The 21,810-nt window shown below is 38.7% G+C and overlaps 1 protein-coding gene across 3 annotated transcripts in view; it reads left to right on the top strand.

Moving 5' to 3' along the window:
- The window catches only part of LOC124722904 (solute carrier family 22 member 7-like), a 193,361-nt gene that overhangs the window by 31,815 nt on the left and 139,736 nt on the right, over positions 1-21,810 (top strand). The window contains exons 1-3 of one of the 3 annotated variants that reach the window (XM_047248044.1): positions 5,584-5,615; positions 5,764-6,008; positions 13,716-13,943. In XM_047248044.1, coding sequence (XP_047104000.1) covers positions 5,589-5,615; positions 5,764-6,008; positions 13,716-13,943 — 500 coding nt within the window. In that variant the 5' untranslated portion in view covers positions 5,584-5,588. Of the gene's footprint in view, positions 1-5,583; positions 5,616-5,751; positions 6,009-13,715; positions 13,944-21,810 lie in introns of those variants that run through there. The other 2 variants (XM_047248046.1, XM_047248045.1) reach the window with 2 other exon arrangements.

The following is a 21,810-nucleotide window of genomic DNA, read 5'->3' as shown; positions in this document are numbered from 1 at the left end:
TTTCAAGTGCTACACACGCTGCTTGCTGCTGCACAACTGGACAGCGCATCCCCTCGGTCTCACTTAGCTCTTTTTTATTCTCTTCCAATTCATAACACACTGATGGAAAAAAAATCGCAACACCAAGGATTTGTGCGACACAAACGAAAGTTGGTAGGCGTGTTTCTACATCTGCAAGACGATGTCCATTCAAATTTCACCATTCGGGAGGACGACGGTTGAAACCCACACCCGGCCATCCTGATTTATGCTTTACCATTATTTCCGTAAATCACTTCAGGAAAAAGCCGGAATGGTTCCTTTGAAAGACGCGGGTGATTTCCTTCTCCATCCCTCCCCAAACCGAGCTCGAGCTCCGTCTCCAATGACCTCGTTGGCGACGGGACGTTAAACACTGATCTCCTCCTTCTCTTGCTCCACAAATTTTGTGCCAGAAACATAAAAGTGGCGCTAAATATACACTGAAACCGCCATGAGAGTTAGTTTCCTTTGAGACTGGACATAGTGAGTTGATGTTAGTCAAGAACGCCTTTAAGGCGACAAAGATACCTCACTGAGTTTGAACGAGGTCGTGTAATAGGGCTACTATAGGCTGGATATTCCTTCTGTAATATTGCAGAAAGACTTGGCAGGAATGTAGCCAATGTACATGATTGCTGGGAGAATGTACAGTCACAAGAAGACCGAGCTCCAGATGACCACGTGGCGTTATCGAGATGGAAAACCGTCGTATTCCGCGGACAGCTGTGACTCATCGTATTGCTTCTGCAGCAGCAATCCTAGCAGCCGTTGCCCCACCGTGACGCAACGAACTCTTACAAATAGGTAAATTCAAAGACAGCTCTGAGCTACACACATCCTGTAGCATGCATTCCACTGACCCCGAATTACCGCCGTTTGCGACTTCAATGGTGCCAAACGAAAGTTCATTGAAGGGCAAGGTGCAGGTCTGTTGTGTTTTCTGACGAAAGCTGGTTCTGCTTCGGTGCCAGTGATGTCCTCATGTTGACTGGAAGGAGACCAGTTGAGAATCTGCAACAAACCTGTCTTCGATTCAGACACACTGGACGTAGCTGGAGTTATGGTCTGGGGTGGGAGGTGGGACTTCGTACGATAGCAGGAGCACTCTCGTAGTTTTCATATGTACCCTGACAGAGAATTTGTACGTCAGTTGGTGGTTCGATCTGTTGTGCTGCCATTCATTAATAGCATTGTAGGGGGTGTTTTCCAACAGGATAACGCTCGCCCACATGTCGCTTTTGCCACCCAACGTGCTCTACAGCAGGGCTTAACAACTGGCCGGTTTTGAGCGCGAGTACTCGCATCTGCTCAGGCACGTGCTCGCGAGCAGGTACAAGGTCGCGGAGTAGGGAGGGAGGGGAGGGAGGGGAAATGCGCGCGCACGTTTGAATGTGATCTCGCGTTCTTAGCAGATTTAACTAGCCATCTGAATGCTTTGAACATTTTACTACAAGGTAAAGATTGCTAATTACTCATTTCATAGATCGAATACGAGCTTTTAAAATGAAATTGACACTTTGAGTGAGTCAGCTGGAAACAGGAAACTCAGCTCATTTTCCTAAATTATCATCCATGCAAGATGTTCACAAAGACTGTGAACGTTATTCACATAGTTTAGTTGATCAGCGCTTTCAAGATCTGACAGCACTAGACAGTGATTTTGATCTGTTCTCTCCATATTCAGCGAATATTTAAGAGATTCGTCCTGAGCTGCAGCAAGAAATTATTGACCTGCAGTGTGACAGAGAATACAGAGACAAATTTCAGAACAAGAAAAACATTTTGGAATTCTACAGACACTTCCCTCAGGATAGGTTTCCTCATTTGCACAAACTGGCGGCTACAATAATATCAATGTTCGGTTCCACGTATGTTTGTGAACAACTGTTCTCTGCAATGAAATGTAACAAGACGTGCCTGAGAAACGCATTGTCTGACCGAAATTTAAACTGCACGCTGCGCCTAAAATGCACAAGAACAATTACTCCAAACATAGACGCAATTGTAAAGTGCAAAAAGTACAAGATAACCGAGAATCCCACACTTCAGTGACACCTTTTATTGTGTAACAGTTCACAAATTAATGGGAATGTAGAGGCATACACTAAGCTAATAAAATTATGTGGCATGTGTACATTCTCCTTTATTTGTTTCATTTGTCACAGTAATAATTCGTGATTGATATCCCTGCAGGTGACCGCGGATTTACATTGACTGGCGGCAGCTGTTGTGCCCCACGTGACTTTCCCCACTCTCCGCTCTGGTCCGGTAGTGGGGGTAGCGTGCTCGCGCTGCTCCGTGCTCGCGCCTTGCTGCTCACAGCTTGCTCCGCGAGCACGTATGTTGTGAAGCCCTGCTCTACAGAGTACCAACATGTTGCCTTGACCTGCTCGATCACCAGATCTGTCTCCAATCTATCACATATGGGACATCATCGGAGGAAAACTCGAGGGTCATCCACAAACAGCATTAAATCTCCCTATATTGACCAGCAGGCTTCGAACTTCATCCTGCAAACTAACATCCGCCACCAGTACAATATAATGCATGCACATTTTTCATGCCTGCATTTAACATTCTGGTGGTTACGTTTGTTATTAAAGTATCAGCATTTCACATTAGCAATGGCTTATCTCGCCCTTACATTAACCTGCGATCTTGCAATGTTAATCACTTAAGTACATTACCTAGACAAATTTTTTCCCAAAATTTAATTATTCTACATTAATTATTTTTTGGTGTTGCGATTTTTTGCGTCAGTGTAGTTACGTTATTGTAAGCTAACAAACAACAATGTGTCACTTCACCTCTGCTCAAGCCGCGTCGCACCAGTTTCTGCGTACTTGTTTCACTTTGACCGATACCATTTCAGTCATTCCACTTCTTTTTACGCTTCTTTTCGTCAAGTCTGGGAGCCATACTGATCTCGCACGACATCGTGACGATAATCGCATATTCACTTGTTCCCTTAGCTTGCGTTTCGTCTTGGCTTCCATCGCGTCTTCTCCATTGCTCTACCATTTTCATTATTTTTGGTGTTATAACACCACTCAATCCTAGCGTGACTCACCCTGTATAAATTCCTTATTGTCATTTCTTGTTTACAATATTAGCTTATTCACAAGAATAAGCAGCTTTCACTCAGTTAATACTCAGCTGGAATCAAACCTGCATTTGTGCAGAAAGGTGTGCAGTATACTGCAGCATCCATTTTCAATAAACTACCACTAGAATTAAAAAAATCGTGGCAGTAATCCTTGCGCTTTCAAATCCTAACTGAAGAGTTTCCTCATGGGTCACTCCTTCTATTCTGTCGAGGAGTTCCTTGAAAAATAAAGCGAATTCTTGTTGTATGGTTGATTGTGTAAACTTAAACTTATGGCTTGACTTTTTTCAGGTTCATAAACATTTTATTTTGGCTTTGTGTTCTAGGTCACTGATAAAAATGTCAGCATGATCATAATCCCCGAACTTCTGGACCCTGTGGCTAAACTGTTGTCTTGAATATAAAACTTATGATTAAAAGTGAAATAGTTAAAAATTGTAATCGGCTTTAAAAGTTTAATGATGGTCTTGTGACTAGAATTTTTACTGTGTTTAAGGAAATTTCTTTTGATAGTCCCTATCATTTCATTAAACAGAACATTGGAGTAGAAATTCTTAACATCCAGTGAAACCAAATGGGAAGTGCTAGTGACTGGTTTCTCCTTAATTTTGTCAATCAGAGCCATATTACTGAGCAACAAATAGTTGTTCTCATATGTGTAAGTATTTTTAAGAATTTAGTCAAATAGTCCAGTTATCTTGTAGGGTGTGCTTTCTCTACAGTTCACTGTTGGATGAATTAGTTATCCTTATGCATCTTCAGCTGTGATCTTAATTTAGGCACATTTGGGTTCATGATAAGGGATATTTTTTTAGCATCTGTTAATAGGGAATATGTGCATTTAAGAATATTGTTTGGTTTAGCCTGGAAATCTGCTGTTAAGTGATTTGGGATTTCAGTAGTCATTTTTGGAAAAAATGATAATATCTTCCCAATGTACTCCTCGTCTTGTAATATCACGACTGTGTTTCACGTATCTGCTCTCATGACAGTGGCATTCGCCTCATTTTCTTTATGGAATTTACAAATAATTAGTCAAATTTAGCCTTATAAATATTATTGTTTTTCTTGTTCAGTTCAGCTTTTACTACTTCTAGCAACTTCTAACTAACATGACCATTTTCATTATCATTTAATTTGGCAACTTAGGTTGTCATGCTACTAACAGCAGTCATTTCCTTTGGGATCTTTTTGTTAAATGGCAGCAGTCTCTGACTGATGTTGATTATTTTAATGTAAGACCACATTAGTATTGTTGGTAGATTTTTTAGTGTTATAAGTTCACAAGTCGATTATTATCTCCAGAAGTGCATTGTTCAGCTGTGTGTGTGACAGAAATGTGGTCAAATACTACAAATTATTACCATAAAAACTTAACAATGATTTCTAACATCTGTAATGGATAGTATTAAAAATGTTTTATATAGTTGCTAGTAGTCACTCTACCTAGTTACCAAGGTACTGTAGAAGCCAGTCAGAAACAGGCACAAGTCATTCAGTCAGTCATAAGTGAGTATTCATGGAGTGAGGAACCCAGAGTCACTGCTCCACTTTGATATTATAAACTGTCTCTCTCAAATTTAATTTAGATTTCTTCCAACAATAAAGGAATTTCTTATTCACAAATTGACCATTATGAAGTGTTTAGTGAAAATAAATGGACACTGAATGAAATTTAAAGATTAACTACATTTTCTTAATTACTGAAAATTGTTCGGAGCACCTAGTATTCATCCACTGGACAAGAAAAGAAATCATCTCATGAGGCATTAAGGTCACTGACATTACAGGCTGTCACTTGCACACTTCATCAGAAACTCCTAGAAAGACTTAGGTGAAAGTATTTCATGTTCTCGGATGCTGTACCACTATAACGCACACTGCCATACAGCAATCTCCATACATGAAGTTTATGGAATAAACAGCATCCCTCTTGTTACTCAGCTGACCTATTTGGTGGATATTAGCTCTTATGAGTGCTGTTTATTCCCCTCACTCAAAAACCTCTTGAAAGGGCATCACTTTCATACTTCGGATAATATCCAGTGGAGCATAATTGATGAGCTGAAAGATATTCCAGCAGAACCCTTCAATAACTGCTTTTAAGACTGAAAAGAGCATCTCTGTCATTGTGTAACAGCTGAAAGGAACAACTTTAAAGAGGATAACCATAATGTATAAAGAGAATAAAATTCAGAGTTACAAAACAGCCAGTGTCATTACTTTTCTAATATACCTGATATCTAATGACTTACCACATAGTTACTGACTATACATTTGAGATACTGTGTTGATGATACTCCTGTCTTAATAATAACTTTGTTGTACTGAATAACAACACTATGAAATACTTTTAAGTGAAACAAATTGCAATATTTTGATTACAGTCTCCTTTACAGAATTTCTCTTCAACTCTGCCATATGCTACCAACAATTCTTTTCTTTTTTTACAGCTTTGCCAATGGTATTTCCAAATACCTGTGAAAAAGTAAATAAAAAATTATTTCTACAGACAAGTACTATATTGAGGTCTAGTTAGCACATCTGCCTTTATTTATTTATTTTTGCATGTTGATAAGTTCAGATTTTGTTCATGGTATCATAAACTGAATAATTATTTACAGGTTTCTCTAAAGTTACAGAGCTCAGAAGAGGCATCTGAGAATGTGAAGTTTGAAGATATTATTGATCAAATAGGTGGTAATGGAAAGTTTCAATTACGGCATAACATAATTTTCATCTGTCTATCAGCCACTTTTTTATCAATGACTATCTATGGCAAAATGTTAGCAATTACAGTCCCTGATCATTGGTGTTTTGTGCCAGGAATAGAGAAGGCAAATGTCAGTGTGGACACTTGGAAGGACATGACAATTCCCAGGTAAGTAAATGGAAACATCAGGATGGTATTTTTCAAAAAATAGATTTACCGTTTTGTATCATCATGTCCTTAGTGATTATTTTATTTTATATATGTTTATTAAGCCATAACTCATCTTGGAACCTATACCTAACTTTAGTTGGCTGTAGTCATGAAATTAGATGGCCCTCAACTGTGCAATGTTCAGTCTCTGACTGTAGTTGTCAGTAGAAAACAGCAGCTCTAAAGTTATATCTGTCTTCTGTCAACTGAAAGAAAACCAAGGAAGATGAGAATTTAATGTCTTGTCAACAGTATGGTCATTAGAGAATGCAGCCCTAGAGTGAATACTCTTTTTGGGCAAAGGATGAGTTAGTTGCTGTTCATAACTAGTCAGAAATTGTTCTGACTGCTGTATAGTGATTGGTGTGTTTGGAGGGTTACCAAGAGACATGAGATACCAAAGGCACATCAAATACCATCCCCTCTTGTGGACACTATCTCTTTTATGTAGGGTACAGGCTATATTACTTCTCTTCTACTTGACTGAATGGTTCATCAATGGCAGGTCTAGGACACCTGTACAGGAGAGGCAGGGGAAAGATAGAACACAGTATGTTACACCAATCCTCCTAACTAAAAAGTTTGGGGCCCTGTCTTCCACTGAAACAGAGCCATTGAACCACACTTCTCCATTTGGGAATACTGCTGTCTCCCATGTCAGGGAGAAGCAAGTGCAGAAAGGTAGAGGTAGTTAATTGTTGACAATTCAGACATACATTAAATAATTATAATCCTTAGAGAAATAGCATCAAGGGCTAGGAAAGATCACCTTGTGCATTCAGTGTGTATGTGAGGATGTCCCACTCAGTATGTTGAAGAGGCTCCTCCAGTATCTGTTGAGAGAACAGCACAGGGAATATTAGTGAAAGATCTGAAGAAATATCCCCTACAAGTAAGAGTATTAAAATTGTGGTGAGAAACTGCTGGTCATTCACAACAAAGTGCAAGAGCTTCAAGAGCTCCTAAAAAGTAGTGGACTTCACATAATACTAGGTACAAAAAGCTGCCTAAAACACAACTTAATTGCAGAAATATTTTTGGAGTAAATCTAAGTATACATCAAAAGAATGGGCTAATGGGAACTAAATATGTTGTATTCATTGCAGTACACAAAATAGTCACATCCTCTGAGGTGGAAACTGAAGATGCATTCAGGATTGTTTGGCCAAGACTCAGTGTCATGGGTGAGGATAACTTATAATTTCTTCTATTTATCAACCAATACTCACCCTCTGATGCAACCAAAAACTTTTGAGGAAACCTCAGCTCACTTGTATGTGTCGTCCACAGTCATAATTTCATAACTGGAGGTACATTTCAATCATCCAACAATTGATTGTGATTATTACAGTTTTATAAATTTTGGTCATAACAATACCTCTTGTGAAACAATACTAAAGGCCCTGTATAAAACTTTCCTAGAAGAAATAGTTTTGAAGGCCACTCATGATGGAAATAGATTAAATGGTAACCAATAGACCTGAACTTTTTGGGGATGTCAATGTTGAACATGTGATCAGCAAACATGAGACAGTTGTAGAAACAGAAATTACCAAAGTTTGCACTTTGTAAGATTATGGAAGGCAGTCAATAAGAGGTTCACACTAACTCCATAAACGTTTTCAATATAGTTCTGAGACTCTAAGTTCTGCACAAGTAACACCAAAAATTTATAGAAGTTCTATCTCACCTGATGTAGAGCATGACATGTTGAGACTGCAATAATTGGCATGCACAACTCCTTCCTGAGTCGTCCACAAGGCCAGATTTCATTTGTGGTTGTGGACAGAGCAGGTAACAGCTACATCCTGCAGCTGCCCCTAGTAGTCAGTAACCCTCTTGAGCACCAAAACTCATTGTTGCCTTATCATTTGGGACTTAATAGTGATCAGATATATTTATACCAAAAAGAGTGAAGACCAATAACAAGTATCACCCTATGTTGCAAGATAAATGTCAAATAATTTTTTAAAGACTTGACATGTATGCCTTTGTGCTCAGACAGATTCCTTCAGATGAGGATTGTGGTTAAAATATTTATGTTACAGGAGTCAGAATGCACAGCAGATAATTAATTTCTTGGCTCTTCAAAATAGTAAATTTTCAAAGTTGAGATCCAAACTAAAAATTAGTAAATGTTCACAGAATTCACTAAAATTTGCAATCACTAGTTGTTACTGAAATAACTTATTCAAAATTGTAAAGAAAAAGGAATAAATCAAATGAAAGTGTTTTGTATATGAGAATAAATGTTTATGCCAAATTTGAACTGTCTGTATTCATTTACTGTTGTCTACCACAGTTTAATGATATAATGGTTATTATAAAAACAGTTATTATTAGTCATGAATGATCGTACAATCAATGTGACATCAAATAGCTGTGTTGGGCACAGATGACATCCAGAACACTTGCTGTTATAATCAAAACACTTCTGCACTGCAAGCCAAATACAGAGCACCTTCTAAATATCAGAGAGTAAAGTAGGGAAAGTCATACTTGCAACTTAACAAGTCAAATCTTGATAACATTCCAAAGTTGTGAAAATATCATTAATTTGAAACTTTTCTGGCAGATTAAAACTGTGTGCCAGACCGAGACTCGAACTCAGGACCTTTGCCTTACACGGGGAAGTGCTCTACCAACTGAGCTACCCAAGCATGACTCACACCCCGTCCTCACAGCTTTACTTCTGCCAGTACCTCATCTCCTACCTTCCAAACTTTGCAGAAGCTCTCTTGCGAACCTTGCAGAACTAGCAGTCCTGAAAGAAAGGATATTGCGGAGACATGGCATAGCCACAGCCTGGGGGATGCTTCCAGAACGAGATTTTCACTCTGCAGTGGAGTGTGCACTGATATGAAACTTTTCTGGCAGATTAAAACTGTGCCGGACCGAGACTCGAACTCGGGATCTTTGCCTTTCGCGGGCAAGTGCTCTACCAACTGAGCTACCCAAGCATGACTCACGCCCTGTCCTCACGGCCTTACTTCTGCCAGTACCTCATCTCCTACCTTCCAAACTTTACAGAATCTCTCCTGCAAACCTTGCAGAACTAGCACTCCTGAAAGAAAGGATATTGCAGAAACATGGCTTAGCCACAGCCTGGGGGAATCATTACTTTGCTTTAATTTTCATAAAGTTGAAAAAGTGCATGTCAAAAAACAAAAAATCTTTTTATCCTATGACTACTATATTAATGAGCCACAACTGGAAACAGTCAGCTCATACTCATACCTGGATGTGAAATTTGTGAGGCTAGCCATAAGATTCAGTTATAAGTAAATCAAGTGTTAGCTGTGGGTTCATTGGTAGGATACTATGAAAATGCTATCAATCTACAAAGGAGATTGCTTACAAAAATATTGCTGAAGCATGTAACTGATTCATCACTTAACACTTCCGGGTTGAGATGCCGTGGTTCATACGTATAACTCTCCCCTGACGTTTCGGCCTTTGACTGAGGAAGGTATCCTCCGAGGAAAATTGGTGAACTGCAATGAGAGCACGAGTGAGTGCCGTATATATAAACTTATATATACAGTGCTCACTCACGCTCTCGTTGAAGTTCGCCGATTGTCCTCGGAGGATGCCTTCCGCAGTCGAAGGCAAAACATCAGGGGAGAGTTCTATGTATGGACCACAGCATCTCAGCCCAGAAGTGTTAAGTGATGACAACACCTGCTGTGAAAGCCTTCATTGTATTAATATGTAACTGATTGATACCAAATAGGGCTAACAGGGTATACTGAATGCATGTAAATAACGGCACCATGAACTGTCACAGGTTTTCTGCATCAGAGAATATTGCTCAAGCATGTGTCTGATTCACATCAAATATGACTAATATGGTACAGTGTTACAGTGTACTGAATATACATCAATAAGGCCAGCATAAATGGTTACAGGTTTGAATGAAATTTCTCATATTGATAACTTAGAAGGATTGATGCCATCTATACTGCAGTGTATCAGCGAAGACTAAGGCTCCTGTATTAATCCCCCTAACCAACAAGTTTGAGGAGGTCTCTTCCACTGAAACTGAAACTGAGCCAATGGGACTCACTTCACCTGTTTTGGGGAAACCTGTCCTGTCCATTTTCAGGAGACAAATGCAAAACAGTAGGGGGACTATTAATCATCAGCAGTTATCCATTAAGGAAATGACAGCATGAGAAAGGGAAGGAAATCATGTGAACTCAGTGTGTGTGCCTGGGGGCCTCATTCAACATGTTGAAGAGGCTATTACAACTGTAGGGTCCCCGTAAATGAGTCAGGTGTACACTACACAGCAGAGGCTGCTACTCAGGTAGCTGACTGTGTGTGGGGCACACACAGTGGGTTTTTACATTAGGTAACTCTGTATACAATCCAGATAACAATAGCTGTAGGAAACCTAGAAGTATTGGTGTAAGATTCAAGGAAATGCCTCCCACAGGTGAGATTAGTAAAATCCTAATGGTTAACTGCTGAAGCATATGCAACAAAGTGCCAGAGTTTGAAGCACTCCTAAAATGCAGTGAACCTTATATAATTCTACGTGCAGGAAGCTGTCTGAAAGCTGAAATTAATAGCAGTGAGATTTTGGGGGAAAATTTGAGTGTATATCAAAAGGATAGGCAAATGTGAAATGGAGCTGGTGTGTTTGTAGCCATAGACAAGAAACTCAAATCCACCTGATAGAAATTGAAGCTGCATGTAAGACTGTTTGGGTAAGACTCAGTGTCAGGGGTGGACACAAAATAATAACTAGATCCTTCTATCACTCACCAGACTCATCTCCTGATGTACCCAAAAACTTGAAACAAAACCTCAGTTCCCCAATCATACTATAATCACTGGTGGAGACTTATATCATCCAACAATTAATTGGGAAAATTAGAGTTTTGTTAGTCATGGGTGTGATAAGACATCCTGTGAAACATTACTAAATGGCTTTTCTGGAAACTACCCAGAACAGATAGATAGGAATCATATTCATGGTGAGAATAAATTGGATCTAATGGCAACAAATAGATGTGACCTCTTTGGGGATGTCCACATCGAAACTGGTATCAGTGACCATAATGTAGTTGTGGCAACAATGATTACCAAATTACAAATGGCAACTGAATGAAACGCATTTGGATGTCAAGAGAGCAATGCGTTATGCCTTCAGTGACTACCGTAGTAGAATATTGTCAAGTGATCTTCCACAGAAACCAAAATTCTGGTCATATGTAAAGGCTGTTAGTGGCATCAGAGTTTGCATCCAGTCCCTAGCAAATGAGACAGGAACTGAAATTGAGGTAGAAAAGCAAAAGCTGAAATGCTTAATTTCATTTTTAAATGCACATTTACAGAGAAAAATCGAGGAGAACTGTTCCATTTTAATCCCCATAGCACTAAACAGATGAATGAATAAGTATTAGTGTCAGTGGTGTTGAGAAACAGCTGAGCAAAGCTCCAGGACCGAATGGAATCCCTACCAGGTTTTATGCTGGACTTGCATCAGAGTTAGTCCCTCTATTAACTACAATCTACCATAGATCTCTTGAACAGAAAATGGTACCCAGTTCTTGGATAAAAGCACAGGTGACACACATCTACAAGAAGGGTAGTAGAATTGATCCACAAATCTACCGCCCAATATCCTTGACATCAGTTTGTTGTAGAATCTTAGAATATATTCTGTGCTAAAATATAATGAGATATCTTGAACAGGATGAGCTCCTCAATGCCAACCAGCTCAGATTCCAAAAACATCAATCATGTGAAACCCATTTCATACTTCTCTCATGTGACATACTGAAAGCTTTTGATCAAGCAGTCAGGTAGGTGCAGTATTTCTCGATTTATGAAAAGCATTTACCTCAGGACCACACCTACGCCTACTGTCAAAAGTAAAACCATATGGAGTATCAAGTGAAATTCGTGACTGGATTTAGGACTTTTTCGTATGGATGACACAGTTCGTAATCTTGGAAGGAGACTCATTGTCAGATGTAGAAGTAACTTCAGGTGTGCCCCAAGGAAGTGTGTTGGGATACTTGCTGTTCATGCTGTGTATAATTAGCCTTACAGATAATATTAATAATAACCTCAAACTTTTTGCAGATAATGCAGTTGTCTGTGATGAAGTAATGTTTGAAAGAAGCTGCATAAATATTCAGTCAGATTTTGATAAGGTTTCAAACTGGTTCAAAGATTGACTACTTGGTTTAATTGTTCAGAAATGTAAAACTGTGCACGTCACAAAATGAAAAAAATGTAGTATCCTATCACTATAATATCAATGAGTCACTGTTGGAATCAACTAACCCATACAAATACCTGGGTATAAAAGTTAGTAGGCATAATGAATGAAATGATCACTCAGTTGTGAGTAAAGCAGGTAAGATAGACTTTGGTTTATTGGTAGAAAACTGGGGAAGTGCAAATTGTCTACAAAGGAGATTGCTTGCAAATCACTGGTGAGACCAGTACTAGAATGTTGCTTAAGTATGTGGGATCCATATGAAATAGGAGTAATTGGGGGGGTTGGGGTGGGGGGGGGGGGGGGAGGGGGGGAGATGGGGATTGAATGTATGCAGGGAAGGACAGCAGGAATGGTCACATGGTGTTCCCCTCCCCCCTGTGGTAAAGTCTCATAGAGATACTGAATGAACTGAACTGGCAGATTCTAGAAGATAGACATAAATTTCAAGAACCAATTTTAAATGATGACTCTAGGAACAGACATAGGTGTAGATATAGATGGTCTGCTTGCAACGTTCCAAGGACAAATATTAAGTGAGGATTCTAGAAATATGGTACATACTCTCATACTTCCTCCTGCAGAGATTGCAGGAACAAGATTAGACAAATTATAGCACACAGAGAGCATGTAATCAATCATTCTTTCAGCATTCCATAAGCAAATGGAGTAGGGAGAAACCCAGATATGTAATAAACTGGAAATACCCTGTTCCATATGCTTCACAGTGATCTGCAGCACATAGATATTATTATATCCTTGTGGAAGTATTCCAATGACTAAAAAATTCTGTTCTCTGGGTGGAGAACAAGGTGAGAAGCTCACTACTAAAGTGCATTTATTGCAGATAATTGCTTCATTTAATATGAGCAGGTTTGCTGGTAATAAAAATGTATCACGTAGCCACTTGGAAGTGTCATTTTAGTAATTATCCTGTACTTTACCTATAGGCCTACGACCCCATGTTTACACTGGTTATATCTCACAATTTTCAACTCTGCATCTACAATGAGAACACCAATGAGTGTAAAACAGACTTAAAATCAGCTTTATATTAAAAACTCCACTAAATTTAATAATTCTTTGTTAATACTTTTGGAAGCAGGAGTAACTTTGACAATGTTTTGTGTGTGAAGAGCCATAGTTGTTTGGTAAACTGAAACCTTTTATTTTGCCACAAGCTCAATTCAACAACCAGAGTTTTATCTTTCTTTTTCATTGGAGTTCACCCTCTTCTGTGAATACTCATACAACGTAAGTTTTGCCCCCATGAACACAGATACAATAGGTTGTGACATTCTGTTCCTTTTTTCTTTCAGGAATCCAGTTAATATTACCTGTTTGATATTATTAAATTCAGAGCATACAAAATGTAAAAATTAAGAAATATTTATATTTTCTCATACAACTTATTTTTTTCTGTTCATTAGGAATGGAAAGACCTACAGTGCGTGTCTCATGTACAAGAGTCCAGGAGAAAAGAACGAGACTATCCCATGCATGTATGGCTGGGAATATGATGACTCTTGGTTCTCCCTCACTGCTGCATCTCAAGAAAACTGGGTGTGTGATAAAGCCGTATATGTACATACATCAATTTCAATGGCCCTCTTGTTCTCAACATTTTTTGGAGTGGCATTCTTCTATTTTGGAGACAGGTCAGTAAATCAGGTTTATTTCATCATTGTTCACTTCAGTTGGCATTTCAAGAGAATATCTGAATAAATTTACCAACTTCAGAATCTATGATCATTCTTTGGATTAGTGAGTAATTATTAGGAAAGGTTGATTTTGCCTTATGCAACTACTGAGAGATTTTGGCTACAACATGAAAAGCTGTTCGAAGACAATATGCTGATACTCTTGTTCAAGGGTCATGTACACTGAAGAGCCAAAGAAATTTGGTACACCTGCCTAATATCGTGTAGGGCCTCCACGAGCACACAGAAGTGCCGCAACATGATGTGGGTTGGACTTGACTAATGTCTGAAGTAGTGCTTGAGGGAATTGACACCATTAATCCTGCAGGGTTGTCTATAAATCCGTAAGAGTACAAGGGGGGGGGGGGGGGGAACTGGAACAGTTTAAACTCAGAGAAGAGTGTTCCTGGAGCCACTCTATAGTAATTTTTGATGTGTGGGATGTCACAGAGTCCTATTGGAATTGCCCAAGTCCGTCAAAATGCACAATAGACAAGAATGGATACAGGTGATCAGACAGGATGCTTACATATGTGTCATCTGTCAGAGTTGTATCTAGATGTATCAGGGATCCCATATCACTCCAACTGCGCATGCCCCACACCATTACCTAGCCTCCACCAGCTTGAATAGTCCCCTGCTGACATACAACATCCAAGGACTCATGAGGTTGTCTCCATAGCCGTACTCATTCATCTGCTCAATACAATTTGAAATAAGACTTGTCCTCCCAGGCAACATGTTCCCAGTCATCAACAGTCCAGTGTAAGTGTTGACAGGACCAGACAAGGCATAAAGCTTTGTGTCATGTAGTCATCAAGGGTATACGAGTAGCCCTTCAGCTCCAAAATCCTGTATCAATAATTGTAATAATAATGAATGTGATGTAATGTAATTACAATTGTGATACTAGCTTCAAAGTGAAATACTGCGGCAGATGACTAGAGTGCAAGTGCTATTAAGAAAAAGAAACTAGAGATTAAAAATAGGTCATTATGTGAGATTGGAGTTATTAAGACAGTGAAATTATGTATGTGATGTAATGTAATTACGAAATTATTGTAATAATAATGATGTGATAATATATGAACTTGATATAGCATGTTACACAGAATCTGATACAGCATTGTGTAACATTACTGACCTTGATTACCTCATCCTTCATTTTTATTCAGCATCCAATAGATGAACTGACAGATGCTTAATCATTTTTAAAGTAGTCAAATCAACACAATCAAAGTTAATTTTTAATTTATATACATTTATTATCACTGGTTACATTGATGTTGTTTGGCATACAGATAATAAGTTCCATAATGATCATAAAACAGGTCAATAATGTACAAAGATCTCAAGAAGTCTAACTAAAATAAGCAAGAGGCCATGTTTTGTTGAAAGGTTCGCATGCTGACACTTGTTCATGGCCCAGCATTGATATCTACAGCAATCTGCAGAAGGGTTGCACTTCTGTCATGTTGAACAATTCTCTTCAGGTGTTGTTGGTCCCATTATTGCAGGATCTTTTTCTGGCTACAGCAATGTCAGAGATTTGATGTTTTACTGGAGTCCTGATATTCCTGATACACTCATGAAATGGTCGTATGGGTAAATTCACACTTCACTGCTACCTCAGAATGCTGTGTCTCATCGCTCATGCACCAACTATAACACCACATTCAAACTCACTTAAATCTTGATAACCTACTGTTGTTGCAGCAGTAACTGATCTAAAAACTGCATCAGACATTTGTTGCTTTGTATAGGCATTGCCAACTGCATCACCACATTGTGTCTGTTTACATATATCTGTATTTGAATACGTATACCTATAACAGTTTTTTTGGTGCTTCAGTGTGGATGGTAAGGTACTAGGGAAAGAAGAACCACAATTGATCTAGCTAACTGTTGCATGTGAATAAACATATGACTAAGAAATAGCTAGAGACATTAAAAATGCAGGCAAATAAAAAATAAATAAATGTAAATAAAAATTGAAAGGAAATAAGAGATGTGATACTAGCTTCAAAGTGAAATACTGTGGCAGATGACTAGAGTGCAAGTGCTACTGAGATAAAAGAAACTAGAGATTAAAAATAGGTCATTATGTGAGATTGGAGTTATCAAGACAGTGAAATTATGCATGAAAGTACACAATGGTACTGGGTATAATGTTGATGTTCTGAAGAAATCCCACACATGTTTTAGAAATGTTTCAAGGTATTTGTCACTGTTGAGCCATTTTGATGACTAAACAGGTCTTCTTAAAAAATACAAAGATAACCTGAAGGTACCTGCTGTGTTAAATATAATGGAAAGTGAGCAAATTTTAAGACTTTAGTCAAGTATTTTGTTACTAAAATCATGTACTGCATAGAGATTAAAATTAGTAATATACTTCCAACTTTCAAATGAATTATTAAGAAAGAACAAAATGTCTTCATCTAACAAACATTGGGAAATTTTGTTGATCTCCACCATTACCCCTATATCATGCGCCTCTAAGGAAAATGTTAAATAGAACATATTGGTTGGTACCTTGCATAAAGTTGGTGGGAATCATAGAGAAGCGAAATAAATTCTGTAGGAGGTTTTGTGTTCATGTTTATATTTATTTGACATCCATAACACCACAAACTTGATATAGCATGTTACACATAATCTGATACAGCATTGTGTAACATTACTGACCTCGATTACCTCATCCTTCATTTTTATTCAGCATCCAATAGATGAACTGACAGATACTTAATCATTTTTAAAGTAGTCAAATCAACATAATCAAAGTTAATTTTTAATTTATATACATTTATTATCACCGGTTACATTGATGTTGATCAGCATACAGATAATAAATTCCATAATGATCATAAATCAGGTCAATAATGTACAAAGATCTCAAGAAGTCTAACTAAAATAAACATAACAATTTAGAAGAAATATCAAAATGGTGTGAAAAGTGGCAGTTGACCTTAAATAACAAAAATTGCAAGGTCATCCACATGAGTGCTGAAAAGCACACGTTAAACTTCAGTTACACAATAAATCAGTCTAATCTATAAGCCGTAAATTCAACTAAATACCTAAGAATTACAATTACGAACAATTTAAATTGGAAGGAACACATAGAAAATGTTGTGGGGAAGGCTAATCAAAGACTGTGTTTCATTGGCAGGACACTTAGAAAATGTAAGAGACCTACTAAGGAGACTGCCTACACTACGCTTGTCCATCCTCTTTTAGAATACTGTTATATGGTGTGGGATCCTTACCAGATAGGACTGACTGAGTATATCAAAAAAGTTCAGAGAAAGGCAGCATGTTTTGTATTATTGTGAAATATGGGAGAGAGTGTCACAGAAATGATACAGGATTTGGGATGGACATCATTAAAAGAAAGGCGTTTTTCATTGCGACAGGATCTTCTTACGAAATTCCAATCACCAACTTTCTCCTCCGAATGCAAAAATATTTTGTTGACACTGACTTACATAGGGAGGAATGATCACAAAGATAAAATAAGCGAAATCAGAGCCCGTACCGAAAGATATAGGTGTTCATTCTTCCTGCTCACAATACGAGATTGGGATAATAGAGAATTGTGAAGGTGGTTCAATGAACCCTCTACCAGGCACTTAAATGTGATTTGCAGATTATCCATGTAGATGTAGATGTATTTTAGCAGTAGTAGAATTGCGTGACAGTCAGTTTCAAATGCCAGTTATTTAAATTTTCTCAATAGCGTTTCTTCAAAAGAGCATAACCTTCCCTCCAGGGATTCCCATTTGAGTGCCTGAAACATCTCTGTAATATTTACATGATGTTTGAAACTTTTTTTTTTTTTTTTTTTTTGGTCATCAGTCTACTGACCGGTTTGATGCGGCCTGCCACGAATTCCTTTCCTGTGCTAACCTCTTCATCTCAGAGTAGCACTTGCAACCTACGTCCTCAATTATTTGCTTGATGTATTCCAATCTCTGTCTTCCTCTACAGTTTTTGCCCTCTACAGCTCCCTCTAGTACCATGGAAGCCATTCCCTCGTGTCTTAGCAGATGTCCTATCATCCTGTCCGTTCTCCTTATCAGTGTTTTCCACGTATTCCTTTCCTCTCCGATTCTGCGTAGAACCTCCTCATTCCTTACCTTATCAGTCCACCTAATTTCCAACATTCGTCTATAGCACCACATCTCAAATGCTTCGATTCTCTTCTGTTCCAGTTTTCCCACAATCCATACAATGCTGTACTCCAGACGTACATCCTCAGAAATTTCTTCCTCAAATTAAGGCCGGTATTTGATATTAGTAGACTTCTCTTGGCCAGAAATGCCTTTTTTGCCATAGCAAGTCTGCTTTTGATGTCCTCCTTGCTCCGTCCGTCATTGGTTATTTTACTGCCTAGGTAGCAGAATTCCTTAACTTCATTGACTTCGTGACCATCAATCCTGATGTTAAGTTTCTCGCTGTTCTCATTTCTACTACTTCTCATTACCTTCGTCTTTCTCCGATTTACTCTCAAACCATACTGTGTACTCATTAGACTGTTCATTCCGTTCAGTAGATAATTTAATTCTTCTTCACTTTCACTCAGGATAGCAATGTCATCAGCGAATCGTATCATTGATATCCTTTCACCTTGTATTTTAATTCCACTCCTGAACCTTTCTTTTATTTGCATCATTGCTTCCTCGATGTACAGATTGAAGAGTAGGGGCAAAAGTCTACAGCCTTGTCTTACACCCTTCTTAATACGAGCACTTCATTCTTGATCGTCCACTCTTATTATTCCCTCTTGGTTGTTGTACATATTGTATATGACCCGTCTCTCCCAATACCTTACCCCTACTTTTTTCACAATCTCGGACAGCTTGCACCATTTTATATTGTCGAATGCTTTTTCCAGGTCGACAAATCCTATGAAACTGTCTTGATTTTTCTTTAGCCTTGCTTCCATTATTAGCCGTAGCGTCAGAATTGCCTCTCTCATCCCTTTACTTTTCCTAAAGCCAAACTGATCGTCACCTAGCGCATTCTCAATTTTCTTTTCCATTCTTCTGTATATTATTCTTGTAAGCAGCTTCGATGCATGAGCTGTTAAGCTGATTGTGTGATAATTCTCGCACTTGTCAGCTCTTGCCATCTTCGGAATTGTGTGGATGATGCTTTTCCGAAAGTCAGATGGTATATCGCCAGACTCATATATTCTACACACCAACGTGAATAGTCGTTTTGTTGCCACTTCCCCCAATGATTTTAGAAATTCTGATGGAATGTTATCTATCCCTTCTGCCTTATTTGACCGTAAGTCCTCCAAAGCTCTTTTAAATTCCGATTCTAATACTGGATCCCCTATCTCTTCTAAATCAACTCCTGTTTCTTCTTCTATCACATCAGACAAATGTCCACCCTCATAGAGACTTTCAATGTATTCTTTCCACCTATCTGTTCTCTCCTCTGCATTTAACAGTGGAATTCCCGTTGCACTCTTAATGTTACCACCGTTGCTTTTAATGTCACCAAAGGTTGTTTTGACTTTCCTGTATGCTGAGTCTGTCCTTCCGACAATCATATCTTTGTCGATGTCTTCACATTTTTCCTGCAGCCATTTCGTCTTAGCTTCCCTGCACTTCCTCTTTATTTCATTCCTCAGCGACTTGTATTTCTGTATTCCTGATTTTCCTGAAACATGTTTGTACTTCCTCCTTTCATCAATCAACTGAAGTATTTCTTCTGTTACCCATGATTTCTTCGCAGCTACCTTCTTTGTACCTATGTTTTCCTTCCCAACTTCTATGAAGGCCCTTTTTAGAGATGTCCATTCCTCTTCAACTGTACTGCCTACTGCGCTATTCCTTATTGCTGTATCTATAGCGTTAGAGAACTTCAAACGTATCTCGTCATTTCTTAGTACTTCCGTATCCCACTTCTTTGCGTATTGATTCTTCCTGACTAATGTCTTGAACTTCAGCCTACTCTTCATCACTACTATATTGTGATCTGAGTCTATATCTGCTCCTGGGTACGCCTTACAATCCAGTATCTGATTTCGGAATTACTGTCTGACCATGATGTAATCTAATTGAAATCTTCCCGTATCTCCCGGCCTTTTCCAAGTATACCTCCTCCTCTTGTGATTCTTGAACAGGGTATTCACTATTACTAGCTGAACTTGTTACAGAACTCAATTAGTCTTTCTCCTCTTTCATTCCTTGTCCCAAGCCCATATTCTCCTGTAACCTTTTCTTCTACTCCTTCCCCTACAACTGCATTCCAGTCGCCCATAACTATTAGATTTTCGTCCCCCTTTAAATACTGCATTACCCTTTCAATATCCTCATACACTTTCTCTATCTGTTCATCTTCAGCTTGCGACATCGGCATGTATACCTGAACTATTGTTGTCGGTGTTGGTCTGCTGTCGATTCTGATTAGAACAACCCGGTCACTGAACTATTCACAGTAACACACCCTCTGCCCTACCTTCCTATTCATAACGAATCCTACACCTGTTATACCATTTTCTGCTGCTGTTGATATTACCCGATACTCATCTGACCAGAAATCCTTGTCTTCCTTCCACTTCACTTCACTGTCCCCTACTATATCTAGATTGAGCCTTTGCATTTCCCTTACCTACAGGTAACAAATTTAGCAGCCTGCCTCTGAACTGCTTTGATGTCTTCCTTCAGTTCGACCTGGTATAGATCTCAAACACTTGAACAGCACCCAAGAATAGGTTGCACCAATGTCCTACATGCAGTCTCCTTAACAGGTGAACCACTCTTTCCTAAAATTGTCCCAATAAACTGAAGTCGACCATTTGCCTTCCCTACCACAGTTCTCTCATGCTTCTTCCATTGCATATTGCTCTGCAACATTATGTCCAGATATTTAAACAACTTGACTGTGAAGCAGGACACTAGTAGTACTGTATCTGAACATTACAGGTTTTTTCTTTCTACTCATCCCCATTAACTTACATTTTTCCACATTTTGAGCTAGCTGCCATTCATCACACAACTAGAAATGTTGTCTAAGTCATCTTGTGTCTTTCCACGGTCACTCAACTTCAGCACCTTACTGTATACCACAGCACCATTAGTGAACAACCGCAGATTGCTGTCCACCCTGTCAGTCAAATCATTTATGTGTATAGAAAACATCAGTGGTCCTATCACACTTCTCTGGTGTGTCCCAATGATACCCTTGCCTCTGATGAACACTTGCCACTGAGGACAGCATACTGGGTTCTATTTCTTAAGAAGTCTTCAAGCCATTCTTATATCTGTGAACTTATTCCATATGCTCATACCTTCATTAACAGCCAGCAGTGAGACACCGTGTCAAATGCTTTCTGGAAATATAGAAATATGGGATCTGCCTCTTGACCTTCATCCATAATTTTCAGTATATTGTGTGAGAAAAGGGCAAGCTGAGGTTCGCATGAAAGATGCTTTCTAAAACCATGCTGATTCGGGGATATAAGCTTCTCAGCCTGAAGAAAGTTTAATATATTCAGGCTGAGAATATGTTCAAGGATTCAGCAGTAAACTGAAGTTTGGGATACTGTTGTATAATTTTGTGGGTCCATTCTTTTACCATTTGTATATACTGGAGTCACCTGGATTAAGGAACATTTTTTCCATAATTTTGCTGAAATCTCTCAAAACTGATATTGGTCTGTAGTTATTAATGCCGTATTTGGCACCCATCTTGTGCAATGTGCTACTTTTGCATCTTTTAAACTATTTGAAAATACACCATCCTTGAATGACGAGCTTAAAAAGTCTGTTACTGATTCTACAATAATATTTGCACTTGATTTGATTAT

Source organism: Schistocerca piceifrons, chromosome X, assembly GCF_021461385.2.
Source record: "Schistocerca piceifrons isolate TAMUIC-IGC-003096 chromosome X, iqSchPice1.1, whole genome shotgun sequence".
NCBI lineage: Eukaryota > Metazoa > Arthropoda > Insecta > Orthoptera > Acrididae > Schistocerca > Schistocerca piceifrons.
Note: the sequence above shows the minus strand (reverse complement) of the source record. Positions and strands in the feature narration are given on the sequence as shown.